General features: G+C 46.6%; 1 protein-coding gene across 1 annotated transcript in view; it reads left to right on the top strand.

The window, feature by feature from the left end:
* PTPRS (protein tyrosine phosphatase receptor type S) overlaps window positions 1–16,327 on the top strand; it is a 203,668-nt gene that overhangs the window by 72,298 nt on the left and 115,043 nt on the right. The window contains exon 3 of the mRNA XM_078378875.1: window positions 10,446–10,617. Coding sequence (XP_078235001.1) covers window positions 10,536–10,617 — 82 coding nt within the window. The 5' untranslated portion in view covers window positions 10,446–10,535. The remainder of the gene's footprint in view (window positions 1–10,445; window positions 10,618–16,327) is intronic.

Below are 16,327 nucleotides of genomic sequence, written 5' to 3'. Positions count from 1 at the left end.
TATGGAAAGGTGCGTCTTATAGAGCGAAAAATACGGTAATTTTTGAAAGCCCACTTTTCTCTTCACCTGTTGTTAAATAAATACAAATTTTGAAAAAGCAGAAAGAAAACAAAAATCGGATGATGGAAAGTTCATTTTTCCCTCTGTGTCACTCTAAAGATGATGCCCTCCTCAAGGTAGGATCTAGCAAACCAGCAATGTGGACCCCACAGTTTTCTTTGTCTGTTCGCCTGCCCTTCCAACCCCAGCGATGAGTACTTAAAATGAGTGCCTCTGAGCAGATGCAAAGTGCCTTATATCCACTTCACCTTCTTCGTAGAGTCAGGGGAAAAATAGTTTCATCCACATTTTCCAATGAACGGACAGATTCAGTACGTCTCAGGTGAAGAACTACACTGGATTTCACCTCTCTTTTCAACTGCCTTCTGAGTTTGTGGAAGTGGTAATATCCAGAACCTTCCGCCTAAGAATTGGGGGGAGATTTTATGCTATGGTAAAAAGGTGCAGGAGACACTAATTTCTCCGGTTTCATGGGGACAGGGTGGTTCCGCTCCGGAGTTGAGTCTGCACTTTACAGGAGATTGGCAGAGGGCTTCACATATTTGCAGGGAGAGGTTCAGCACTTTCTCGAGTTCCTGTACATTTTGGACTTGAGCGTGCAATGGACACTCTGTCTCCCTGAAAGCAGGGTCACCAGTGGGGTTGGCCAGAGAAGTGTCATGCCAGAACAAAGTGCATTATGGGAAAGAGATGCATGTGTAGGCAAGGTAGCTTCTTTGGTAGAGATAAGTATATGGGGTATATTGGGGTCAGGATGCATACAGAGCAATCGTATATGTTACCCTTCCTGCACAGGAAAGGTAAAAGCGTATAGAGATAGATTTGTGTATGGGGTGTCTGGCGGGCATGCCCAGCAAATGTCCATTCTGCGTTGTGGATTTTTCCCATCTAATGGTCGGCGGCATGACTTTGTCGTTGATTGTTCGTCTTTTGCACTGTATACTGTACAGGATAGGTTGGAAGGAGCCCTGCAAACGGAAGCACGTTTGGTCCTTCACGTGGTGCTGGGTGAGGGGGAGGGATTGTGGCCTCCATTGCTAAAGTGGCCACTTGCATCTCCCTTCCTCCGCAGGTTGGCCGTTTTCCCAGCTGATCAGACTCTTCACAGGAGGAAGATGTGCTATCAGTTTTAAAGGTTTCCCTTCATCCCAGGAGCCTGTCTTGCAAAAGAGGTCATCAGGGGTCACTTGGAAATCCAGCAAGGGCCCCAATAAAAGCTTTAATTAATGGGCCTTTTCCTTCCTCTGGTCTCTGTCCCTGTTCTGCCACCCGATCCTTTGAGACTTTTCATTGCATTTCCCACCTGGACAGGAAGCGGATGCAAGAATCCAATTGTGAGCTCTCAGGGACGTATTTGTTTGAGGGAGAAGTGTACAGAACTGCTCAGAGTAATATTAAATGCCCAAACTCTGTAAGTTTTGCAGCTGGTCCGTTTTTGCCATTTTCGCTGTGAGTCTTTTTCAAAGCCCAAATCTGTCTCGTTTCATCCTGTGGAATCCTGGACTTTGGATAAAGGATCAGCCACACTTCAAGGAAGCTCCTTAGAGATCTCCAGGAGAGAATTCCAAAATTGACACCAAACTGCAAATCGCTCTTTCATCCAAGGCAACCGTGGGTGGGATGACATTGGTATAATGGCATGGGTATGTGAATCTAGCAACCTTTTTCTCTTGCAGAAAAGCCAAGAAAGAAGAAAAGAATCATTAAAGCAAAATTCCTGTGCAGGATTTTTTTCCCCTGAGAAATCTTTGATGTCTTTGTTTTTTTTTTTTAATATATCCTGATAGTCTTTTAATTCTGGAAGGAATACCAAGCAGTGTGTTATAATTTTGGCACAAAATGCTGTCTTTCCTGCACAGGATTCCTGTGCAGGATGCCCTACAAAGGACGTGAAGCTGTGTGGGCGTTGGCAGCATCCTGTGCAGGAAAAAAAATGGGCGGAGAATTAAAAAGAAAACGGGGGTCTGATTCTCGGAGGAAACAGAAATCTTGTGGGTGTTGGAGGAATTATTTGAATTATATCTGCAGGACTACCTTTATGAGTATTTGAAGAGTGCTGTCCTATTATCTCCCCTCAGTCTTCTTTTCTCAAGGCTAAACATGCCCACTTTTTTCTGTTTTTCCTCCTTGTAGGGCTTGGTTTCGAGCCCCCGATCCTTCTTCTTGCTCTTCTCTAAAATTGCTCCCATTTGTCATCATCCTTCTTCAAGTGCAGTGTCCAGAACTGGAACACAGGACTCGAGAGGACAAACCTGTGCCCAATACAGTAGAGGGGAGCAAGTGCTTTGCGCACTTTGGAGACTAGATTTCTGTTAGTGCATGCTAAAATCGTATTGGCCTTATTTGCAGCCACATTGCCCTGTGGGTTCATCTTCAGTTTTTGATTTACAACACTTCCAAGATCCTTCTTACTCATAATGTTACTGAGCCAAGCATCCTCCACCTTGCAAGTGTGCATTTGTTTCCTCTCCCCCCCCCCGCAGTGTAGGACTTTGCATTTCTCCCTGTTGAATTTCGTCCTGTTGTCTTCCAGCCCAGGGCTTGAGCCTATCTTATTTGACTTTGTTCCTGTCTTCCAGGGTGGGTCATGACATCTGTTATCAGTTATTCCACCCAATTTTGTGTGATCTGCAAATTTGATAAGCTTTCTCCATCCTGTGTATAGAAAGATTTCTATTCTTGAATCAAACCTTTCCTTTGGTGGGAAGCCATGTGGCATCGGAAAAGAATTTAGAGAAGGACTTTTTTCCAGGCTGTAATCCTGAGAAGGTCAAAACGCCACAGATGTTGCACCTTGACATTGCCGATACAGGCCGGGCGAGGCATTCCGGGCGGATTTCAGAAGGGGGTTCAGCTCTCAAATGGACGCTCAGTGCCATTTTGATCTCGTGGAGGGTTAGGGTTTTATGCTGCATTGCCATCATCCCTTCCTCTCTCCCCCTCCCCCACCCATGGCCACCATTCTGCCCCCTGGCTTCCCATGCCCACGCTTGGTGCCAGCCCTTAACCAAATCACGGTAATCGTATTACATGACCGGGCCCTGTCAGAAGGCAGCCGGACACAAGTCGGAAGGCATTAGGGTTTACGTCTCTTGGAACTAGAGACACATCGGACTAATACTCTGGAGGAAGCGCAAGGCTCGGAGGCACCGTTGATAGAAACAGAGTCGGGCATCGCAAGGGGGAAGGGAAGAGATTGGTCTGAATTCCAGCGTGCTTGTGAGTTTCAAGTATCATCAGCCTCTTAGAATGGCAGCGCTGGAAGGGTCCACTAAGGATCATCCAGTCCATCCCCTGTCAGAGGCCCCGTGGGAGACTTGAACTCCCAACCTTGGGTTCCCCAGCCAGTGACCTAAATCTCAACTCTCCAGTAGTATATATTTTGTGTGTGTGTGTGTGTGTGTGTGTGTGTGTGTGTGTGTGTGTGTGTGTGTGTGTGTATATATATATATATATATATATATATATATATATATATATATATATATATATATATATATATATATATATATATATATATATAAAATTCATCAATGATTGATTTCAGTAGACCAGAAATTATTGTTCTTGATGGCCAGGACATAGTATTTAGTCCAGATTTGATAAGGATTTTGCAGGAAAATGTCAAAATTCCCCCAGTGACTGAAGCTATAGACGGGGGGGGGGGGGAGTGAAAAGCAGCCTGGATGTGTAAATCTTTGCCATTTGAGTGACTCCAAGCCTTCGAGCTCCTTCCTGGTCTTAAAGGAGGGGTGCCTGTTTTCTCCAAAACCTTCCTGGCCTGCAAACCACAATTTCTGTTCCATCCAGAACCATTGCAGACTGCAAACCAGAACTCATTCCAAGGTAAAACCTTCCTGACCTCTGGAAGCCAGTTCAGAGGGAGGGTGGTGCTTTCTACCCCTGCTGTTAAAAACAAAAGTTGAGAAGAAGCTCTGGAGAGAGATAAATCAAACCTCTTTCCCAGAGTGGGTCATGACATCTGCAAGCCAACTCTGAGTGAGGGCTTTCTCCCTCTGTTCTGAATACAGTACCTAAATATTTCTTCCTCCATTCCCAGTACACACACCCCTGTCTCTAAATGCATTGATGGTTGAATATGGTTGGCCGGTTGTAACAGGAGTTGCTGGTTTGTTGGCACATGGCATCCCAAAGTCAACTCCGAGCGAGGGCAATACTTTCTCCTGACTGAATGCGAAGTGGGGCATTTTCGCATTTTGCAGCCGATCTCTCTCTCCCCCCCCCCAGCCAAATTCATTGCAGATATGGATAGGTGTACATCCCAGGACGAATTTATTTTCCAGGAAATGCGTCCTTTACCCTCACATCTTGTGACGGCGAACTCCAGAGGCTAAGCGGTTGCTGTGTGAATAAGCACGAGCTTTTTGGTCAGGAATCTGCTTTGTTTGGCAAAACGTGATGGAGGAAAAAAAGGAGAAATGTTACCCAAATCTCTCTCCTTTCTTAAAACTGCTCCTTCCACGTTTGCACCTCTTGCAGACAGGAGCCAAACAAAGGTGAAAATGGATCCTTGTTTGCTTTTGCCAAGGAATAGCCTTCAGTGTGATTTTAGACAGACAGAGCGAGGGATTTCATTTCGGCGTGATGCTGCCTCTCTCCTGTCTTAGCACGGAAGCAGCTTTGATCAACATTGATCAAAAGAATAGTTAGAACTCTTCACCCGCAGACATTGGTTTCTGAAACCAGGAATACATTACACCTGAACTGTTTTGAATGCATCCTGTTGATCCAGTATCTACCCCGTTCCTCATCATCTTTTGAACCTTTTCCAAATGGTTCTTGTGTGTCTTCCTTCTTTATTCCTTTTTTTTTAAAAAAAAAAACAGATCACTCATAGAATGATGACACTGGGAGGCTTAGCCATGGGCCAATGCTTTTTAACTTGACGTGGCATTGTCTTCGTATTAGTGATGGACAAACTCTGTCTTGACTCAACATTCATTTGGTGTTAAGGACGGCTAAACTCATCTCACCTGAGCTTAGAGCTATCTTGTATCACTCCGATTTGGCTTTGTGTTTGCAGTGGCAAACTAGCTCAGCTCAGAATTGGCTTGAGGGGGTCAACCTTTCTTAGATCAAGTCAGAAATGTTTTAACATTGGTGACTGGCATTAGGAAATTTCCTCTTAACAGGAGGCAGAACTGGCTTGGATTTAACCAGGGACAAACACTTCTTAACTCAGCTTGGTGTTACTCACGGTAAAACTCCATGTGCCTCACTCAGAATTGACTTGGTATTGCTGACAGATACTGTAAACTCTTCATAGTACCTTGTCTTTATGAGTTGGGAGTCATCCTCAGCCAGTTCCATGGGTATCTTAGATCTGCTTTGGCTTGTCGTAACCAAAAAAGTCCGTTGTTAAAAGTCCTTATAGAGATAACATCCATAGGAAAGATTCTGAATTGGCTTAGAATTTGATCAAGGTTTCTACATTCATCACTCTGTGTTAAACCTGTTGTTTGTTGAGGGGCAGTGGAGTCTACTGCTTAGAGAATCAGGTTGGGCTTCCGGAGATGCAGGTTTAAGTCCACACTTAAACCACGAAACACACTGGGTGAGCCACATTTTCTCGGCCTACCTTGCAGGGTTGTATAGAAGATAAAGTTGAGAGGAGAAGGGTTATATTTGTAAGAAAAGCAGAAGATAGGAGATAAAACCCAGTACTCAGGTCTTCTTTTGGGGGCAGGGTTATTATGTTGGCTGGGGCTGATGGGAGGTGGAGTCCAGGGACATTTGGGGGTTGTGGTTGCCCTGCGCCGTAGGCATCTGAGTTGATTGACCTCAGCTTTTCCGTTCTTAAATGCAGACCCATGGAGATGCTATCTCTTCGTTAGACCTGGGAACAGGAGGGGGCGGTGTTCCCAAATGCATTTGCTGTGAATTGAACCGAATGTTCGTAAAGGAGGCATGCCGTTTGCCAGACAAGGAGCGTTGCCCCAAAATCTCCATTCCGACGTTGCATGCGCTTGCAGCTCTTTGAAGATAACGGGATGTAGAGGTGGAAGTAGCTTTGGGGCAGAGCGTTGTGGCATTAGATTAATTTCCCATAAAGTGGACACCGTTCTTGGTCCTTGAGTACAAGATTATTTTTCCCCCACCTCGCCCCATGGCTTTGCCAACTGTCACGGAAGAAAAACCAGGGCAGGAGACACTTGAGACGGCCGCGGGTCCTGATTCAGCCCATCCACCTTGAGCTCTGACGCGTTGTCACCTTTCCTTCCCGGCTAATTTTGGGTCCCCTTCGAAATTTGTCATGTCACCGTTTGGCCGCAGGTGCTAAACACTTTCCGGAGGCAGCGTGCGGCTCGGTGACAGCTTGTCAATACTGTCAGCGTTGGAGGAACTAATTTCTAAACACAGCTCGGGACGGCTTTTTTTTCCGTGTGTCTCTCTCAAAATAGCTTCCCAGCACCACAAATAACGTCCCAGCCTGCAGCCCAGATCTGGGGCCGAGTCTGGGGCTGCCCGTTCTGGTTTTGGGTCCCCTCGACAAAAACTTTAACCCGTAGGCCCTTAGCATCGCGTTCACTGACCTGCTTGGTTTGCTGCTTTGCCGTTTTCCAACAAAGAAATTCTGTGTCTAGAAATAATAAGACTCCCGCGCCATCAAGGCAATCCTGACTTACTATAATGACCCTTTTCAGAGGTGGTTTTCCCTTCCCTTCTTCTGGGGTGCCCTGGGACTGTGTGCAGGTTGCCCACGGTCACCCAGGCTGGCTCTGCTGGCCGCAGGCATGCAGTGGGGGATTCGAACTCCCACCCCCTGGCTCCAGAGCCACAGATCTAAACCCCTGAGCTATCCATCGTCATCATCACCGAACTGCAGACAAGAAGGGACCCTATAGATCATCCAGTCCGGCCCCTGTCACGAAGGCCCAGCGGGGGATTTGAACTCCCAGCCTCTGACTCCACAGCCAGAGACCTCAACCCCTGATCTCTCCAGCTAGCTTTGTTCTAAAAAGGGGACACTGAGTTTTATAAGATTTTGCTACCTCTTAAAACAATGGATGAGATGAACCTCCTTCTTCTGGAAGGCAATTCAAGGTAACTGGATGTCTATGTTTTATTAATTCGTTCCTTGCGTGTACGCGCTGGCTTTCCTCTCTCTGTTTCAATCCAGATGTTCAGCACAACTTTTCTAAGGATCCGAAACGGGAGAAAGCAGCCGCAGGGAGGTGGGCGCCACCCTAGAATTTCCTCTCCCCCCAAAATAAAAGCCCCTTTGTAGATATAGAAGGCTTGGCTTTATATTTAGCTGAGCCTTTTCTTTTTTTGAGCCTGGTGTTCTATTTTGGGGGTTCCCTATCAAAGCGCCTACAAAGAGGGTCGGCATAATGATCGGATGTGGGTGCTTTTCAGCGAGCAATGTGCCGTTTTTAAAGGCCGAGGGAAAGAATATTCTTTGGGGGTGGGGGAGGAACTTCTTTGCCCAGTTTGTGAGGCCGGGAGGAAGTTTAAAGTCGCTCCTCTGAACGGGGATGGTTTTTAAAGTAATCTGTCAGAAAACAGAGTCGGGTGGCAGAATATACATATCTCAACCCTGCATATCACAGCCGGCCTTGTATAGAGAGACAAGGGAAGTAATTAATCCATGTTAATGTATGTAAATGTGTGTTGTCATTATCCTTGAACGAGGGCAGTTGTTGGAATACATTGGGTAGCTTTCTAAAAATAAAGCGCCGTTCTTTCTGGACCCCCTCGCTCTGTTTCTTTTGTTGTTACCCTGACCTTCGGGAACAAGAGAGAACTGTGGCAGGCTTGTATTGGCTAGCAACTGTGACGCTGCCTTTGACTTGTTTTCCTGCATTCAGGGCCTTCACTGGATCCGCAAACCTGAGGGGGGGGGGCTGGAATCAAGGAGTCTCAAGTGGTTTATCTTTGCTAATTCCGAGGCAAATAGCCTGACAGGGTCTGGTAGGCACTGTTACCTGTATCCTTGGTGAATTTGAGCCATGCAACATCTATAGTTGTCCGTGTTGACAGTTAGTGTGAACGTTTTTGCTAGGTGCTCTTGTCTGTATCAGGGAGAGGCAGCAAAGCTCAGCTGTAGGACCAGAGCAGGGGAACAACAGGTAGAACCTGGTGCGTAGCTCAGGGGTTGAGGTCTTCAGCTGCAGAGCCAGAGGTTGGGAATTCGAATCCCCCACTGGGCCTCCTTGACAGGGGCTGGAACGGATGATCCTTAGGGGTCCCTCCCAGCCCTGCCATTCTGTTGCAAGTCTGAAATCCTTACTGTCATAAGTTGCAAGTTGGCACATTGAGTCAAGGGAACTTGGGAAGGAGTTGGCGCATGGAATCCCCACGAATTCAGTAGGCCAACCGTACTTGCTACTTACGATACTAAGGAACAGGGTTTCACAGACTTAGGGTTTGATCTGACAGTGAGGAAGGATCATGTCTGATCTCACCGAAAAGGGTTGCTTTGCTGGGGGCCACCTCCCATAAAGCGACCATTTTGTTTATAGAGGGCTCACAGAATAATGGTGCTGGAGAAGGCCTCTGAGGCCGTCGGGTCCAACCCCCTGATCAAGGTAGGAATCCAAATCAAAGAAAAATGATAGATGTTGGTCCCACCGTCTCCTGAAGGCCTCACCCCCTCCCCTTGAGGTCATGAGTCCCGTTGTCGTACTGTCCCAATAGTTAAGAAGTTTTTTCCCCCTGGCCTTCAGCCAAAGTCCGGCTTCCTGTTGCTTGAGCCCATTCTGACGTGTCCTGCACTCTGGGATGATCGAGGACAGATCCTGCCCCTCTTCTGTCGGTCCGTCTTTGAAGAGTGCCGTCCGATCTCCCCTCCGTCTTCTTTCCTCAAGGCTAATCATCGCTCCCGGCTGGTCCCCCGAAAGGGTAGCCCTCCCAGTGTAACCAAAAAGGTCCTGCTTGGTACCGTGATCTCCCGTGCGTCGTGCGATTGTCTGGAAACAGCTCTCCCCAGATGGTGCCACAAGCAGTTCGGCTCTTTCCCTGCCTCGTTGCCACACCTGATAGATGTGGTATCTACGTTGTGCATAACCAAAAGAGTCTACGAAACGGAAACCATCGATTTTGCTCCGCCTTTTTCTGAAAAGGTAATTTATCGATGAGCCCCATCAAGGCTCTCTGTACCAACAGATTTTTTGACGCATCCTTCTCCATGGAAAATGCTGCATTTCCACATCACCCTGGTCTACGAAGACCGGTCCTCGGGTGGCTTCCCCCCCTCTGTTTTGCTCTCGCCATCCGTACCCGATTACACCAGGGAAGATCTCGAACCCAGACCCTTGAGGGGATACAGCCACCCTTTGGGGTTGGCCTCCACACGGCCCTCTCCACCCCTACCCGGATGCCACCTCCGCCGGGCAGAGGGGAACCAGGAGCAGCGTTTGTGCCTGGCTGGTTCTGGAATTTCTTGGCCTCAGCGGGCCGGAGTGGAATCGGGGACGGGCCTAAACCTGAAGGATGAGTCGTTGAATTGAAGCTGACATCTCCTAATATCTCCGTTGGCAGCGATGTCAAGGACTCCCGGAGGAAAGTGGAGCAGAAATGGGCAAAAAAAGCCATGAAAGAAAGGAGCTGAGATGAGCATCTTCTCTTTCCCGTCCTTCCCGGGTTCATGGATGCGGGTGTGGGGCAGGGAGCGCTCCCCTGGCGTGCTGTTAAGCATCCTATCTATCAACCGCACCCTATAAAGACACATCCAGGGGGCCATGTGGGAAGCTCATCTCTTTGGCTTCTCATCATAATCCTCTTAGAACAGCAGAGCCGCAAGGGACCCTAGAGACCATCCAGTCCAGCCTCTGGTCGAGGCCGAGTGCGGGATTCAAACTCCCGACTTCTAGCTCTGCAGCCAGAGACCTAAACCCCTGAGCCGTCCAGCAGTTCATGTCTTCTCGTGTTTTAACTGGATTCAAATCCGTGCCTTGTTTTTTAAAAATAGTGCAATGCAGGTCTCGACCTGTCTATTTTTATCCCATTTATCATTTTCTCCCTGTTCCGGTGGTTGTCTTCTTGACTATTCGGTGGCGTTGCTTACTTAAATTAGGATCTCAGTTTTCCCCCCAGCATCTCAGTGTTTTTCCCTGTCCCCATTTTAGCCCTACAACCACACACACACACACCCTGGTGAGGTAGAGCTGTGGGGCTGATGTAGGTTTTGCCATCTTCCCAGCAGAGGATTGGTGAAACATTTGGTGTGGGTTAAAGGTTTTCTTGCAGGAAATCCTGAAAATACATTCTCTCTCCCCCCCCCCCCAAGTAATCCCCTGGCAGAAAAGAGGGCAGCTGTTGCATCTCTGCATGCTTTTCTGGACAGTCTTTGGCTTGTTTCCAGTATGTCGATTAAAGAACACAAACCCTTAACCATCCACTCTTTTCCCGCTTTTCCTTAGGTGCTGACGCCACTCCGGAGGCGCTGTGAGTTTCACTGAGCCAGGGGGCCCAAACTGGCCGAGGTCGGAGGCCCTCCGCCCGCTGTCAGCATGAACTGCGGCCCTGGGATGTCTCTGCTCATCCTGTTCTTCGGCTTCCTCTCCTCGCTGCTGATCGGCTGCGCAGCGGAAAGTAAGTTCAGCCTCAGCCCCTTGAACATCACCGTTTTTCATCCGTTCTAACGCTGGGCTCAGAAAATTCAGAATGTGTTCGTTTTATTTTTATTTTTAAAATTTAAAAAATGTTCCTTTTTGAATTCTTGTTGCTCATGGTCTGGATGCAGAAGAGGGGGGAGCTCTCTGTACATGCTCAGGGCCCTCTTTCCTTCATTGTTGCTCCGCCTGTGAGAAGATGTCATTGAGCAGGTTATGTTTAGCTTGGAAGACAGTGGTGAGGACCAGCATGGCATGGGGGTGGACCAGATGACCTTTAGAGGTGCCGTCCCTAAAAGGTGTCAGTTCTGGACTTTTTGGGGTGGTGGGCAGGATGATGAAGATGATTCTTGGCTCCAGGCTCTTTAACGGCTAAGAGCCTGGGCTCAACAATGAAGAATGACGGGCATTGTGGACATGAAAACAGTGGAAATCGGTTAATGAAGGGGGTTTTGCAATGGGAGTTGAGGAGCCCTGGAGTTTTTCCTGGGGGGCCTCCCCAGACTTTTTTAGGGCACCGAGACCATGTGCAGTGTTGAGATTGGTGCCTGGTTGCGCTCTTGTGTGGATGGAAGCTCAAGGTTGAACCTCGCCGTGCGTTTCTCTACCATTTCCATCTGGAGAGAGTCTGCAGTGTTGTCCAGCTGTGGTTACCCTTCTCACCTTTTTGGTGTTTTCTGGGGGGGGGAGATTTGCCCCAGGTTGTCCCCCTGCTGTGAATTGTGTGTTGGTGAATTAAGGAACACTGAGTCCCAACCCTGTTGGGAATTTCCTCCAGAGAACAGGACATGGCAGATGCTACCGGAGTGACCAGCTGCTGGTTGTGCGCCTGGTCTCGTGGCCGGTCACAAGACCTGGCGCGTGACCTGTGGTGCAGCCAACACTTTGCAACCAGTTGCAATGTGTGCAGTTCCAATGACTCCGGAGTAAAACTGTGAAAGGATTCTGGCTTCCATTTCTCAGTCTGTGGTATATGGGCGTTTCTTGAAGAGGCTACTTTGTCTGGATTTCCGTAAAGGGGTGTATAATTTGAGTGGGAAGGGAAGATGTATTATAAAAATGATCTATGACAATGAAAAATAATTTCGTGCTTAAAAATGGAGGGACAGATGGCACTTTCGGCTCTCTGAGAACACAGCTTCGAGCATCATTTCCCACACCTCCTTTATCCTTTTAGAAATGCACTGATTTTTTTTTTAACTAAGGTATATAACCGGAGCAGGTTTGTTTGTGGGATTTTTATGCCTGGGGAGCAGGGAAGCACGGTGGGCGTGGAAAAAAAGAAACTCCAAGCCATTGTGGGTTTCAGGAAGCGGAATGATACGACGGAATCAATTACTCGGGTTTATCATGAAGTCACTTAGCATTGGATAGAATGACCGAATCCTTGAGTTGGAAGGGGGGGCGTCTAAGGCCATCCAGTCCCCGACCTCTTGCTCGAGACAGGAAGCCCACTCCAAGCAAATCGGACAGGTGGGGGGGAATCCCATTTTCTCTTGAAGGCCACCACAGCGCTGTAGCGCTCACCACCTCCTGAGATCTTCGCTTTTGTTGTCGTCCTGCTCTAACAGTAAAGGAATTTTTTTTCTGAGATTCAGCCAAAACCTGGCTTCCTATCCCTTGAGCCCCTTGGTGTATGTCCTGCACTTGAGGATGATCGAGATCAGATCCTGCCCTTCCTCTGCAGGACTGCCTTTCTAGTATTTCAAAAGTGCTATCGTATTAAAGTGGTGCCTCACTTTACGATTGCCCCGCATTACGACGAATCCACTTTACGAGAATCTTTTTGCGATCATAATTGCGATCGCAAAATGATGGTCTAAATAGGGGAATTTCGCTTAGCAATGATCTGGTCCCTGCTTCAGGAACCGATTCTTCGCAAAATGATGATTTTTAAACAGCTGATAGGCAGTTTCAAAATGGCCACCGGGTATTTAAAATGGTTCCCCACTGTGTTTAGGGACGGATTCCTCGCTATACAGGCAGTGAAAATGGCCGCCATATGGAGGATTGCTGGATGGTGAGTTTCAGTGTGTTTCAGTGGGCTTTTTATTTTCGCTTTATGATGTTTTCGCTTAACAGTGATTTTCCTGGAACGGATTATCGCCGTTAAGTGAGGCACCACGGTATCTTCTTTTCTCAAGGCTAAACCTGCCCAGTTCTTTCCATCTTTCTTCCTTACAGGGCTTGGTTTCCAGCCCCCTGATCATCCTCCTTCTTGCCCTCCTCTGAACTTGCTCACATTTCTCAGCATCCTTCTTGAAGTGGGGTGTCCAGAACTGGACTCAGGATAAGGCCCGACCAATGTCAAATAGAGGGACCAGTACCTCACCGTTTGGGGGGGTGTCCCGTTGCGCATCCGCAAAGCGGCACCTCGTGCAATCAGAAGCCATGATGATGTTCCTGTGTGCTTCGTGCGTGCATTAAACCAGTCCTCGTTTCTCCTTTTGCTATTTCAGGTCGTATTTTTTCCTCCCAGGCTCCCTTTGTAGGAGAATTTGGCCCCTCTTCCCGTTTTTGCTCTTCTTTCTCCTCTGTCTTTCCCCACCCCCACCCCCTTGGCAGCCAAGGGCGCTGAATCCACCGCCCAGAGGGGTCACCTTGTTTTAACAGCTTGATCAAATTAAACCGAGCCTCAGTGAAGTCATTCGGCACACCCGCCTGCGCGCGCACCACCGCCACCTCTTCATTAGCACGCCTAACAAGTCAGGCAGCGGGGGGGGGGGGACAGGAGCCTCCGCAGATCTCGAGGACCTGGCATGCAGCGGACTGTCCTCCTTTGAGTAAGCCTACTGAACCAGTGGGATTTACACCAGTGTTGATTCACTCTGAAAGGGGAGGCAGCCCTTGCCTTTGAGCCCTTAGGGGCAATAAATTAGAGCTGCCCCCATTAATTTATTAACTGGCCTGATTGTTTCCCCCCTCTGCTTCCTGTTTTTACCTTTAAATGTTGTCTTTTAATGATAAGAAGTTGCTTGGGTACTTTTTAAAGGAGAAAGGCAGGATGGAAGGAAGGAAGGAAATAAATAACTAAATAACTAACTTGATTAAATAAATAGCTCTTGAAAGAGCTAGCCCAAGCTGCGTAAAAAAGAAAGGGAACAAGAAAAAGTGGTGTCACTTTGCTAGACCTTAGTTGTTGTTTGACTGCTTAGCATGCTAGGTCTTGCATAGTTATTTTGTAAAACCACTTTCTCCTGAGCCACCTGAGCTTAACCAGCCTTTCCCGGTGTGTTTTGCTCTTCAAATGTCTTGGACTACAAGTCCCATCAGACTCAGGAAACTTGGGTTCAAATTAAGCTCCTCGTCTTCATTGTTCTTAAGAAGCACAGGCTTTGACTCAAGAAGAAAGCCACATGTTGCTTCCTTTTTCCCAATGCTGTTGACATCATCCTCCCTCAAATGGAATCTAGTTTTGAACACGCTTTCCTTACTTCTTTTGGCCACTGGCCTTGTTGTCTGAGGACGATGGACTCTGTAGTTCTACGACCAATGGAGGGTTGCAAGACTCAAACAGATTTAAAACTCTTCCCATGGACTAAGAAATACTTAATCAGAAACAACATGTACAGCTTGACTTAAGAACGGCTTGAGTTAAGAACATTTTGACTTAAGAACCACTTTCATAGGAAAATATTAACTTGACTTACATACTTAGATTTGAGTTAAGAACTGAAAAAAACCCACGTGGGAGGCAGGGAAAGTGCAAAATTTGAACTTTCAGTTAACTGTTGGCCAGTGAAAAGGGTGCCTGTCTGCTTCCTCACTCCTCCCAGCGTTTAGAGAGTGGATTGGGAGACAGTCTTCAGACTGCCTGGTACTGCCTGGACTGTATTTTCCCTGCCTTCCCTGAACCTTTCTTGACCTAAGAAAAAAAGAAACAAAGTATTCCCCCTCTAGTGGTCGAAGGCAGAATAGCAGCTTCCCATTAGTTTCTATGGACGGAAAAGAGCAGATACGGATCAAATGGTTTTCAATGCATTCCTATGGGAAATGCAGATTTGACATGCGAACTTTTTGACTTGAGAACCACCTTCCAATACGGATTAAGTTCTCAAGTCAAGACCCCACTGTATTTAAAATGCAATCATGGCAAAGAGAAAGCAACTTTTTTTAGGTTTTTGATGAAAATAAAAGAACATTGCTCTTTTATTTTTTAAAAAACTTGCCTCCATATATAAATCCAGATACAGAGGCACATCACACTTTATGTAGATAAGGAATATTAAGGTGTAGCTGCTCCAAATTCTATATTTAAAGATTTTGAGATAATTAGGTTTTTTTTAAAAAAGGTAATTTGCAGCTCAATCCTGTGGATTTTTTTAAAAGCCCTTACCTTAAGACGGGTGTAATATAAAAGAAGAAATACATATAATACAGGCAAAAAGAATTATGGATTTATAGATGATGCTCTTTGTTTGATCAGGTCATCTTTAGCTGAAGGAATGGTCCCAGAAATTACCATGAAGAAGGAAAAACACGGAGATCTATTTTATATTCAATAAAGGGGGAAAGCCAGTATTATAAAAATTGTCTTCTTTCCTGATAACATCTTGCAGCTTTAATTTCTGTACAAATTCTCATCAGAGCTAAATTCTTGAATCTGGTTATTATGGTTTCTGCGGCTGCTGCTTTCATTAGAAAACATCATCTTAAGGGCAGTTTCCCCGTCCTTCGCACCCAGGACAAGGGTGGGGTGTCTCAAGAAGCTAAACCCCATGGCCTTAATTGAGTGAACCATATCTGCTTTTGATTTATTATTACCTTCTCTTGAGTTTGCTCCTAGATGTAAAAAAAATGCGCTAAAAGTTTCAGAATCCCTCTGCACTTTGGTTCTCTTAACCATCTGGTTAATAATTTCAAAATTTGGGGAGCTGGAAAGAATATGGGTTCATCTCATGGGTTACGAACGTTGCTTTCCTTAGTCCGAGTGAAGCACGGACTCAGAATTTTGCCCATTCCAAATAAGATTCTAGTCCTTTTGATTGTAAATAAGCATTTAATGTGGTTGCTCCGTGTCATTAAGTTTTGCAAAAATCACCTTGCAAGACCTTAACTGCTTGAGCTTCTCAAACAGCTCATGTCTAGCAAAGCAATGCCTTTTTCTTTTCTTTTTTCATTTCCATACCCTGCGTTAGGTTTTTTCAAGGAGCTGCTGTCGGGATCTGCAAGATGAGAGGAAGTAGGGGTCTTGCAGATGAAGCCTCAGGGCAGGGATCTTTCTCCTCAACCAGCAAGGAGAAAGGAAAAGAGACACAGGATACTCAAGTGTGGTTTCAGGACGGGAACAACAGCATGCCGTCAGGCTGTTCAGAGGGAATCTCTCTCTCTCCTCCTCCACGCCCTCATTTATTGATTCCTACTACCTTTCGCCCTGGTTAATTAATACTATTTTCAACAGAGGTAACTAATTTCCTTGAATACACAGGCATCAGTAAACAGAGTGCTGGTTAACAGAGACAGATAATGGTCAACAGATAATTTCCTGAGTACATAGACAAGTTAGACAAGTTCTTGAATACACAACAGTGTAGAGACTGTAACTACATTATCCAGAGACAATAGACAGCAGGTCAATGATTTATCCGTTACTGGAAACTAGTGACTTGCAGTTTTAGCATGAGGCCTGCCATTGCCATAGATATATACATTTGTTACTGCCACAGACATATACATTGCAACAGCATAAC

Source organism: Pogona vitticeps, chromosome 7 (genome assembly GCF_051106095.1).
Source record: "Pogona vitticeps strain Pit_001003342236 chromosome 7, PviZW2.1, whole genome shotgun sequence".
Taxonomy (NCBI): Eukaryota; Metazoa; Chordata; class Lepidosauria; order Squamata; family Agamidae; genus Pogona; species Pogona vitticeps.
Note: the sequence above shows the minus strand (reverse complement) of the source record. Positions and strands in the feature narration are given on the sequence as shown.